A 12,329-nucleotide genomic window follows, 5' to 3' on the forward strand; every position below is an offset into this window, starting at 1 on the left:
AATTTCTAAATTATGGCATGATGTAGTGGACTGTGACACAGAATTTCATCAACATCATCATTATAAAATTATTCAGAACCATTGATGGAATCATCTTGGTCCACACACGAGAATCACATTTTTCACCAGCAAGTGTGAAATAGCCAGTGTATCACAGCAAAAGCAGCACAAAAAAATGTGCATTCCTCTTGTGTTGTGCCCTGTCCCTGCAAGAAATCCTTCACAACATCTCTGCAGCAGGTTTCCTCTGAACAAAAGGCAACAGCCTCCAAAGAAAGCACAGGAGAAAGCTCAACTGCACCACACAGCAATTGCTTGTAACAGGAAACAGGAGTCTCAGGAAATAAACCATTGCCTTTCAATTGCCCTCTGCATGCTTGGGTTCTCTCTTGTAGAAAAAATTGGTAACTAAGAAGACCCCATTACCTTTGCCTCTTTGCTCAGTGGCTTGTAATCCTGGCAGAAACAGGTCCATATAAATTACTGGCCATGAGAGCTACATGTTCTGCTAGTTAAACACAGTTAAAATGTTGCTCCGACAAATGGACTAAAGTAATGCATAGTAAAATTCTCCCACCAAAAAAAAAATTATTCCAGTTTCATCTAGAAGACAATGAAAATCAATGTCTCAAAAAAATAAAAATTGATCTGAGCATCATTCAGAAAGTTGACTGTTTCGACTAGCATGTTTTGGCAAAACCTTCCTCAACAGTAGCACTCAGGAAACAGCAGAAATGAGACAAGGAACAGTGAACATAGGACACTCAGTCCAATCTGCAGGTCATTCAAAAGCCTGCAAAACCTAAATGAAGCCAAACGGGAACATTTCCAGAAGGCAAGCACAAACATCCCCCACACATGTGATTTGTGACAGGCACGGCTTTTCCTCCCTGTTAGTCTGTAGCCTGCCATTATACTGCTCCTGTAACAACACAGTCTTGAATAGCATCGAATTATCAATGTCTCCAGAAGAAAAATATATTTTCCTGTCTCACTGGGATAAGGAAAAGAAATAATTGGTAGTTGAGAGATGATCAGATAATATGACTGTAGAAGTAGTCGAGATAAGGACTCTTAGAGTATCAGCATGGATTAAGCTTTTAGAAAGTAACAGCAGAATTGTCTGAACAAGTATGGGGGGCGGGGGGGGTCGGTTGTTGGGGTTTTTATTTAAATACTCTTTAGCTGATTGAGATCCAGATCAGACTGGGGGGAGGGACAGGAAGCAGACATAAAGTGATAACCACGATTTAAATAAGAAGCTTTGCTGTTTGGTAATGTTCCAGAGACTTGCAAACTCTGCAAGTTTCCTCTTGCAACTGTTTAATCTCATTGAAAGCAAATTATACTTGAACTAACATTCACTTCTGATGATCTGAATTGAGGGATTTTTGTTTCATGTGCTTTTTAAAAATGTAATTATATAACACAATAAGTCTAGTCAAAGGGGAGAAAAATCAAAAAGAAGAGCAGAGATCTGTTCTGAAGTACTCAATTAGAAGAAAAATTTTATTTCAAGGTCAGCTGTATTGACCAAGGCATAATACTTCTGCTTATGAAGAAAAAATGAGGAGAAAACTTGTGTCATACACTGCACACAGTTGGATATTTATAATAACTTCCCTACAATCAGCAATACTTTCCTTTCATATAGAAAAGCATTTACTTAATATAGTGGGTACAAAAAGCTATCTGAAATCAAGTTATCATGTTTATGATAACACTGCTGCAGACTTCCTCTCTGTATGGTTACATGAAAAAAAATGCAGCTTATCTTGGCTGAAGTTGCTTCATTCCTTCCTTTTCTTTGTACACTGTGGCCCAGAGTACGGCAGTCGACATCTACACACGTTTGGAGCGATGCATTTCCCTCCATGGTGGCAGGGCAGTTTACACACAGCTGAAATGAGACACCAGATACACAGTACGTCTTGAGCACAACACAGGATCATTTTTCTCTTTGTCTCACTGTGGTAGCAGAATTGTTCCCTGGTGACTGCACTGGGACATTATAAATAAAAGCATAATGGAAGAACTGAAAAGCAATGCCTCTCAATTTATGGCATCGTGGCCTTCACTGGAATACAGGCACAGTACATCTAGTCTTATTCATGCTCCATTTCCCTTTTAAAATACTATAATTTCTGTTCTTTAAGGCATAGGCGTTTTTTGAGACAGATGCCCCCATAAAAGTGAGAGAACAATAAAAATTCCTGCTGAAACTTATTCAAACCAGTTCTTGGATCCACACCCATGAGGAAACAGTCACCACATCCTATCAGTGTCTCACACACTGCCCTCCTCTTCCCCCACAAGAACAGAGGAAGGCTGAGTGGGCACAGCTTCAGCTGTCCCCTGCTACACACCAGTTCAGCTGACAAGCCAGGGGCTGCAATTTGTTTATGAGCATGTACACCAAAAGAAGTTGAACTTGACGCAGATCTAGTCACTTTGGGAACAGTAATTATTTTGACATTAAGAACCTGAACACTTCCACCATTACTGCAGCTGCAGGGAATGGAGCTAGCATTCTGTAAGTTCTCTGCAACTCCCACACTTGGCTTCTAATATCACCCTGTATCTCAATACCCTGATGAATACAAAAGAGAAGCATTCTGATGGTCAATGGGAACATCAAAAGGTTACTTGTTAACAGTTGTTTGACTATATATATTGTAGAACTAACACTAGCTGATTAAATTCCCACAGCCATGCCAAAATATCAGATGCAGAGGACTTAATCCAGAGACCGTGCACCCACAATATCCAATTCAAAACCAATGTTTGCACAAGGTTTTTTTCAGTCTCCCAGAGAGCAAATAAAAAACCTTTTCCTTTTGTAGTGTCAGGACTATTGCCTTTAGCATCCGGGCAGTGCTGTTACAAGCGTAGAAGGCCTGAGAAGTGTAGATTAAAGACTTTATAATCACCTGCCTTTGTGAATCAAAGTTTGTGAAAACAGAAGCGGTTGTTCAGCAAGAGTGTCAGTACTAATCCTGATTACAGGCAGCTTTCAGAATTCTAAGAACACCTGGAGTTGATTCTTCAACTTATCCTCAAAGTGAGAAGTGAGTTTCAATTTTACATGTCTGTAAAATTTAATGAAGCTTCTAATCCACACCAGTAGCAATAGTATTTCTGTAGTTTTCAGTTCTTTGTACTGGGGTCTCAGTTTACAGACAATATTTCAGAAATACCAATAAGACATACCCAGTAATTAATTTGGTGACAACCAAAATCTGAAGCTCTTTCAAAGTGGAAAAGTTCTGTGTTTCTGGCCAAACTGAACAGCCATCTACTCCTTACGCATGCTTGTAAGAGCCCCAGTACATGGAAGCAGCTCTCAGTTACTATTCGAAGATACTTTCCCTGGAAGCTTTGTTAGGCACTGAAGATTTGAACACTTTGATTGGCAAATTAAACAAGCAGAGGAAAGGATAAATGAAAAATGTCAGAAGTCATTTACCTAAGTGACATGCTCTACCGACCCATCCAGCTGGACAGCTACAAATCCCAGGAGCCACACAAGCTCCATTATTCCGACAACCTTGAGGACAAATTGCTACAAGAAAAAGAATGGGAAAGTCAGCAGGATTTATAAAACTGATGTAAAAGAATCCTGACAGAATGAAAGATTCAGGATGATACAAGTCAAAATGGCAAAACACACTTTCTTCTAGGCCAGATATTCAACTTGTATAACTCCAAAAGCATTTCCAGGACCATGGAAATGGAAAAAAAATATATAGGTACTGTATTATGAACCTTGGTTTAAATGTGAACATTGTACACCTTAATGCAAAATAATTTCACATTATTTTATCTGTGTAAGTATCCATAATGTAGGTCACTCATTTCTGTAGTAATGCAATTTCCATTCTTATTAGTCCCTTAATACTTTTAAGATGTTTTTGTTACTGCAGTTTTGTATTAATATAAATATTTGCATGAATGTTGACACACACCTTCCTGACATCTTGATCCTGTCCAGCCAGAAGCACAAAGGCACTTCACCACTCCATTGACAGAGATGCATTCCCCACCATTCTGACAGCCTCCTTCACAGCTGACTGTGGAAGACAGCATACACCATACATTTCAAAAGCAGCATAGGACCTCAAATAATTGTCTTTAAACAGCTCATCTGGCATCAACTACTTGTTTTATCATATCTGCAAAGACTAAAATTTCAACTGTTCAGAGCAAGGCACTGTTCTGCTTCTCACCAGTAACACCACTGTTCATCAGCTACACTGCAGGAACTACTAACATGCATATTTGTATCAAGCTTGCCAAATCACAGCTGGTAAGCCAGTATCATGTGGTTAAGGATTCATGTATTTCCTTACCTGACAGGACCTTCATGTAACAGGAGGAAGAAGAGATGGGGATATTCCTTTGACAAATGAAACTATCACTACAGTCAAGTTAAGCGGTGCCTTCCCAAAGGCCAAATATTTAAGTTAGCCTCCTCATTTCAGAATTGTTCTACACAACAAAGCCCTGACGGCCTCATTAATGAGGCATTATTTATGCCAGACATACGATTGGTATCAACTGTGGAGAGAACGATCTTCGAAAATTGGCACAATTACTGTTCCGTACAACCAAATGCTTCCTTCCGCAAGTATGAAAGTATATTCTACACCACCTTCACTGTATTGAAGAGAAACAGCCATCCTTCAGTATAAACATGGACAGTTTGGATGTCTGCTTGATAATTTGCAGAAAAAAATGTCCAAATATCTTGTTCAACCACAAGTATTGAGCACAATTTCAGCTAACAGATTTTTTGCACAAATACTGAACACGCAAGGACATGAAAGACAAATCCACCACAGCTGGAAAAGCTCTTGAAAGCTTGTTTGCATATTACTTTGTCACACAATGTAGGTTAATGTATTTAATATTGATTGTATTTGATCAATCACGGTGACAGAGAGAAGTGCATGAAGACTGGATGAAAGCAAATATTACTCCAGTCTTTTAGAAGGGCAAGGAGGACCCAGGGAGCTACAGGCTGGTCTGCCTCACCTCAGTCCCTGGTGAGGCAGTACAAGAACTGACCCTGGAAACCATTTCCAGCCACATTAAGGATGAGAAAATCACCATCAGGTCTTCACGGTGAGGGTGACCAAATGGTGCTACAGATTGCCCTGGAAATTGTGGAATCTCTGTCTTTGGAGATATTCAAAAGCCATAAAGACATGACACTCAGCAGCTGGCTCTAGGTAGCCCTGCTTGAGCAGGGAGCTTGGAAATTATGACCTCCAGAGGTCCCTTCCAACCTCGCCCAGTCTGTGATTCTGCGAGATTCTATAATAGCACAATGCCCCACAACACAAGTTTGTACATGCACAACATAACAGTGTTTTCTTGGATTGCCTTTTCCAATCCATGCCTATATTCAATAGGCTTCACAAAACCATAAAAATGGTCTTTGCTACTCCTTTTCTGTCATCTCCCATTATGTCTCAACAATATGTTGACACACGTATCTTCAGTGACTTGCCCTCAATGTTACCATCTTGCAGATACTACATAAAATTTCAACCACCTAATGAAGAAACATGTATCTATACAACCATCCCAAGAAATTATTTAGACAGAATCTGTTATAGAGCTAAATAGAATAGAATATTTACGTAGCACATAAACAGGATATTTTCCAAGGGAAAAAACTCGCTCAGATTCTCACAACACATTTCAGTACATGTACTCCATCCTATCCTCCTGCAAGCATGCACATCCTCTAGGCCATGAATGTCTTGACAGTAAGCTCAGAGATTTACAGAATTAAGGTCATTATTTCAAAATGCATCAGATGCAGGGCTTTAAGGAGTCCCAAATTAATTTAGTCTGTTTTCAAACTCCTTGTCTTTCCAAGCTACTGCTTGCTTGGGTCTTACCTTTATGACAGTATCTACCCCCATAGCCAGGTGGACATCTGCATTTTCCAGGTCGGAGGCACTCTCCACCATTTTTGCATTTTGGATAACATGTAGCTGTAAGACAGGCAACAAAGAAAGGTTGGATAAATATTGGTGAATCTTACTAAAGTTACTACTCAAATATGTAAGAAATTTGCACATTATTATATTTTCATCAGTTTGTCTTCTTATTTTCTAAGATATACCTGCCATGTCATCTTACGTTGTTGATAAGGTGAAATGATTTCCCTGCACAGGGAGTACTCCACCATACTGAGCTTTTAAGCTCTCCAAATTAAGGAATGTTTTGAGCCTGGACAGAACAGGCAGAAGAAAGAGCCATATTAAAAAGGAACACAGCTGGACTGCCAAAAAAGCTTTTGATAACTAAAGTGGAGAAATGACAGGTAAGAATATAGGTGATAAGTAGAAATGATTTAATAAAAAGATGTTACAACTTGAGAGGCATCTTGTGATTCTTGAGATGAAACATCAGACTTTTTACTGGATTCCTATGTTCCTCTTCAGAAAAACTACATGCTCTATTCCTTATATCTCTTCTCTAAAATGTCTCCAGAAATAACTCAGGCTTTCTTTCTCCCCCACGCTCTTTTTTTTTTTCCTTTATTTGCTTCAGCTGGCTTTTCAGAGACCTTTCTGAAATGTACAGTGTTTGTTTAGCAAGCATCCAAGATAAATGTAACTTTTCTCATAACTGTAATTATCTGTTGGGAGCAAAGCATCTATGATCATCAGAAATCCTGCAACTTTTTCATTGCTGACAGCTTGAACAGACTCAATAAGGTACAAATAAAAATCTCAATTTTGCAAAATTCTGGATAAATCCAGTCAGATTGCAAATAAATTACCTATCATATAGATAGAATCAGCTCTGCTGTCTGAGAAAACATTTGTTTATTCACACACAGATTTTAGAACCCATCTCTTTCTGGGAGCCTCATCTGAGTTAGCTGCTGGTGTGAGATGCTTCTCTACTAATCCTTTGACTGGATGGGTGAAAAGTATGAGAGGGAAGAAAAGGGAAAATATGAATGATGAGTAACACCACCCTGATTTTGTCCCCATATACTTACAGCACTCTCAAGCAACCGAGCTGAAGAATAGAGGACTTTTCACATTAGTACATGCAGAATGAGTATTAGCAGGCAAATAAAGGACAGAGACATGTATGAAAAAACCAGCCAGTGCTCAGCTCTCCCTAACTTTTACCAGATGCTCTCAGTTCTTTGGGAGAGCCATACAAGAGCTCCTGATTTAAGAAAAATTCTGTTTCTGTGTCATTTCACAGAATTTTCAGTTCGGTTTTCTTGACAGAACAAGGGATGAATCTTCATTTACCCTATTTTTTTTCTACGTTGATGGCCATATGAGCACAAGGATTCAGTGGTTCCCCTAACAACTCCAGACAGTTCATCTCTCTAGTTCAAGAACTGATCTGCCTCTCCAGCAATATTTTACCTCTCCCTTAAACCCCAAAATGTCTAGGAACCAACAGTTGTTTGGAACAGTTCATATAGCATAGTTTTTAATCTTCACTGCACAGCACATTAGCTATACATCATTTGTTACCACCTGCTAGCCTCAGCCTTTAAATGAAACAACACTCCATGAATAACTACACTGCTGAATGAAATTTTCAGAAACTCATCTCAGAGTTAAAAAAAAATAAATTGCATTTTAAATGAACGACACTGAAAATTAGAACAAATATTGCACAATTATATCACCTCTTCACATAGGACAACGTGCAAAGCAAAGGAACTCCTGACACTGAGTGATTTTTTAGCAATTAATAGCCGCAAGCTCTACAGTTAAACTTTTCAAAAAGGGATTTAGAAATTTAACGTGTTACATTGAACAGGGTTTAAACTAAAACTCTTCTTCCCAATGTTTGCTTTTGCATATTAGGTGCCATTTTCAAAAATACTTTTGTCTCTCCGCGGACACTAACAGGAACAGACTCAACCCTAGCTTTACGCCTCCTACCGTGGAAAGGGGATGTACAAATGACTCCGTGCGTCAGGTAACATCCAGGAAGTAAACTACAGTACTTTTACAAGCACAACATATTCTAAATAAAAAGGAACCCGGAAAATAATCTACTTTCTACACACTTTTTTGATGTTTTTGTTAATGACTAGTCCTGACTAATTGCACCTAGAAATACTAGTTAAATGCTACTGAGGCTTAGAATGCTGTAAAGACTCTAAAAGCATTCAAGAACCATCTGGATGCAATCCTGTGCATTGCGTTCTAGGATGACCCTGCTTGGGCAGGGATGTTGGATGACATGACTCACTGTGGTCCCTTCCAACCTGACTGATTCTCTGATTCCTTAAATACTTCCAGGGGAGTATTTAAGCATGCACAGTTAAAGCAATAGGAGGAATAAAACGCCGAAGCCCGTCTAGTGAGTGGCTTCTTACTCAACATCCAAGTGGGAAAAAGCTCTCTACGGACCCACAGCCGTTTCTGACAGCGGGGTCTGCTTACCAACGTGAGGTCTTCACGCCGGCTCTTGGCTGTGCTCCATTAGTTTGCTATCACTGCCTCACCTTACCAAAGGATGCATTAACTCTCTTCTTCCACCTCTCCGTCTTTAGGTCCTCCCCGGCACCTCACTACCCGCCTCTCACACCACATCCAAACCCCAGCTCCTCAGACCTTCCCGGAGGGAATAGTCGCCGGAGGGCTGGCCTGACAGAGAGCGAAGGCAGCGCTTGTGCCCATGCCTGCCGCACCCGGAGGCGCCCCGGAGCCGGCGCACCCCGCCCGCTGTTACCGTGCTGGCAGCGCTCGCCCTCGTAGCCCTTGGAGCAGAGGCAGGAGCCGTCGCCGAGGCAGAGCCCTCCGTGCCGGCAGCGCGGGCTGCAGGCGGCGGCCGGGCCGGGGCCCAGCGCGCACAGCCACAGCCACAGCAGCAGCCGCGGCAGCCCCGTCCCGCCGCCGTCCCGCCGCCACATGGCCCGGCAGGGCAGCCCCGGGCCCGGGCAGCTCGTCCCGCGGCGCTCCTGCCTCCTCTCCGCTTCCTCCGCTCTCAGCCCCGCTCCTTCACCTCCCCCCGCTTTTACCCTCTCAGTCCGTTCCCACTCCTCCTCCTCCTCCTCCTCCTCCTCCACCTCCTCGGCGCCGGCCCCCCCGCCCCGCCGCCCCCCGTGCCGTGTCACGGCGCTGGGAGCCCCCCCGAGCGCCCGTGAGCCCAGCGGGTCACCGTGAGCGGGCCGGGCCGGGGCTGCGGAGAACGGGAGGCTCGGGTGACCTTATCGCCCTCTACAACTGCCTGAAAAGAGGTTGGAGCCGGGTGGGGGGTCGACCTCTTCTCCCAGGCAACCAGCGACGGGACAGGGCAAGAGGACATACTCTCAAGCTGCATCAGGGGAGGTTTAGGTTGGACATTAGGAGGAATTTCTTCACAGAAAGGGTTTCTAGACGTTGGAATGGGCTGCTCAGGGTGATGGTGGAGTCATCATCCCTGAGAGTGTTTAAGGAAAGACTAGACGTGTTACTTAGTGGTGGTTCAGTCATAGATTGGACTCAGTCTTCTCAGAGGTCTTTTCCAACCTGACTCATCCTGTGATTTTATCTGCAGGTGCAGAGGCCTCTGCTGGCAGCGAACCATCCATCCACCAGGCAGTCACACGGCATGTCTGATAAGGAGCCCACCTTAGCACCTGCCTGCTGGTATGCCTGACGGCTGCTGGCCCTGCCACTACTTCCAGGACAGCACAGCTCTGAGCTCCTGCCCCGTTTGAGACCTTACAGACTCTGATTTCTATACACTTCCATCTTCAAGGGTGCCATACGTGAATATGGTGACACAATATTCAAAGGATGATTTCAGAGAGGACTGCCATACTGAACTCACTGTCACCTTACAGAGGAGAGTATGGGTCTCATAGAATGATAGACTGGCTTCATTTGGAAGGGACCTCAAAAATCATCTAGTTCCAACACCCCTGCCGTGAACAGGGACATTTTCCACTTCAAAGCCTCATCCAGCCTGGCCATGAACACTTCCAGGGATGTGACGTCCACAGCTTCTCTGGGCAATTTGTTCTAGTGCCTCATCACCCTCACAATAAACAATTTCTTTTTTATATATGATCCAAATTTCTTCTTTTTCTGTTTGAGGACATTCCCCCATGTCCTGTCCATGCCCTTGTCAAAATTTCCTCCCCAGCTCTCCTGTGGGCCCTTTGGGTATTGGAAGGTGCTCTAAGTTCTTCCCAGAATATTCTCTTTTCCAGGATGAACAGCTCTAGCTCTCAGCCTGGCTTCATAGAAGAGGTATCCCAGCCCTCTGAGCATGCTGATTGCCCTCCTCTGGACTTGCTGCTTGCCATACTGTCTCTGGGAATGGCTTGAGTACAATTCTGTGACAAAATAGCAATATATTTTAATTTGATCATGAAAATATATTCCATTGCAAAGAACACATAGATGATCAGAAAACATTTTTCTCTCATTATTTCCAGTATTTCACAAGCATTTCCTATCATTTCAAAAGTTTCCCAGAAAAAGCACACACTTTCAACACCAAGACTCAGCCCAACAAAGCATTTTCGGATGAGTTGGAATGATCAGTAATGAAAAAGAGAGATTTTAACCACCTACACAGTGTCTACAGAAAAGTGAAATAAATCTCATGCCTTTTAAAAAACTAAGGGAAAACCAAGTCTTGTCTTCAACTGTGAGAGCTGACTTAGAATTACTTTTCCAAGTAGCATAAAAGAGTTTAATTTGTTTTCTAGGTGAAGCAGGAGTATGATTTGGTAACTGCTTTCACTTTGTCTGGAAATTAAAATTTGTGTGATTGCCTCACAATTGACAGAATAAAAGTCAGAGGAATGTCTTCTGTAAAACCGGTTTTAATCCCTTTTCACATCTACAGAGCGTGGAACATACAGTTCATAGCAGTAGAATACGAGGCAAATCTGTTGCTAACAGCATGAAGTGCTGTCTGGCTTCTTGCAAAGGTTAAGGCACATATAAAATTATCTTTGCAAGACTGCATTTAGACTTTCAAGTAGCAAACTACCATTAAATGAGTAACCTAGAAGTTCCACACTGAGTAATTGCCCAAAACATGCACAATTCCCTCTTGCTTGTGCCTAGGCAACCAAAGCAACTTTTAGAGGATACATACATACAACTACATTTGTCCTGTGCAAACCTACATAGCAAATATCCTTTCATGTAGTAATGATGAAGCAAAACCTCCCAGTGATCTAATTACTTATGCACAAGTTGCCATAGTGTGCTAATTTGCTACCTAGAATAAGAACATCCAAACCCCATTCCTATTTCAGTTCCAGTTGTGGTGGGGAGAACAGGGCCTCCTGTTTTCACATACAGTATTCCTTCTTGCAAGGACAGGAGTAACAGGACTGTGCAGTGATACCACTTTTAGTAAAACTACTTGCCAGAAATATATTGTGGAATAAATCCTTCCCAAAAGGAATAGCTTTCTTTATGCCATCCCCACAGGAGCAAAATGAGAGAAGAAAAGAACTAAAGATGCCGATTCTGGGCTGTGTTGTTCTCTGGGTATATCATAATTTTGCACTTCTTTGATTTCTGCCAGTAATTTTGTCCATATTGATTTCTTCAAAGAAATATTTTTTCCATTACTGTCTTTCCTCCATAAGACAGTTTAATGTGGAAGTGTGCCTTTCTGATATTAATGCCTAGCAACAACACCTCCATACAGAATTCTTTTCAGGTTTTAAGAGCTATTCTTCATTATTCATGATTTTTAAAGCACTATTTATTTTCAGTTCCATATCCCATCTTCCCTATTCCAAAAGATGACTTTTTGTGGCTCAGGTTAATTAAGACCCCCTTTTTCTATTTCCCTCCCAGTTTCCTTTGAGGATCTTAAAATAATTAATACCAAAGAAAATAATCATATTTTGAAATAAGGCAAGTGCCCCTTCAGAGGAGATAATTAAATGCAAAGACTATATTAAATAAGCTTGCCCAGGTGTTTCACTGAATTAAGTAAATTTGTTTAAACATTATCTTCTGTAGGAAGGATTAGGCTGCTCCACCATTTTTGTGCATCTAAATTCATCTCAGGGCTTATCAAATTTGCTGAGTGCATGTCTGCATTTACAAGGGATTGAGTCACGTTAACAGAGGTTCTCACTGAAAACAGAAATGCTTCCAGGCATCCAACATGCTTTAGCCTTAGAAGCACAATCTGATTAAAAAAAAAAAAGACAGCAGATAATGAAGTTTTTAAGTAGAGAGTTAGACAAAGAGAATTTAGATTCATTCAGTCTTGCCTTAATGGTCATTTTTGATACTTCTTTTCAAAATCAAACCAAAATAAGGCAGTTTTAGCCATAGGACATTCACAGGCTCATTTTTGTGTCA

General features: G+C 41.6%; 1 protein-coding gene across 1 annotated transcript; it reads right to left on the bottom strand.

The window, feature by feature from the left end:
• Window positions 1-1,491: 1,491 nt before the first annotated feature.
• Window positions 1,492-8,984, bottom strand: LOC125326388 (von Willebrand factor D and EGF domain-containing protein-like). The gene is made up of 5 exons (XM_048304594.1): window positions 8,734-8,984; window positions 5,910-6,005; window positions 3,966-4,070; window positions 3,467-3,562; window positions 1,492-1,900 (listed from the first exon to the last, which is right to left on the bottom strand). Exons 1-5 carry the CDS (start codon window positions 8,912-8,914, stop codon window positions 1,791-1,793), a joined length of 588 nt encoding a protein of 195 aa, XP_048160551.1. The 5' UTR covers window positions 8,915-8,984; the 3' UTR covers window positions 1,492-1,790.
• Between the last annotated feature and the right edge of the window lie 3,345 nt (window positions 8,985-12,329).

The sequence above is a fragment of the Corvus hawaiiensis genome, chromosome 1 (genome assembly GCF_020740725.1).
Source record: "Corvus hawaiiensis isolate bCorHaw1 chromosome 1, bCorHaw1.pri.cur, whole genome shotgun sequence".
Taxonomy (NCBI): domain Eukaryota; kingdom Metazoa; phylum Chordata; class Aves; order Passeriformes; family Corvidae; genus Corvus; species Corvus hawaiiensis.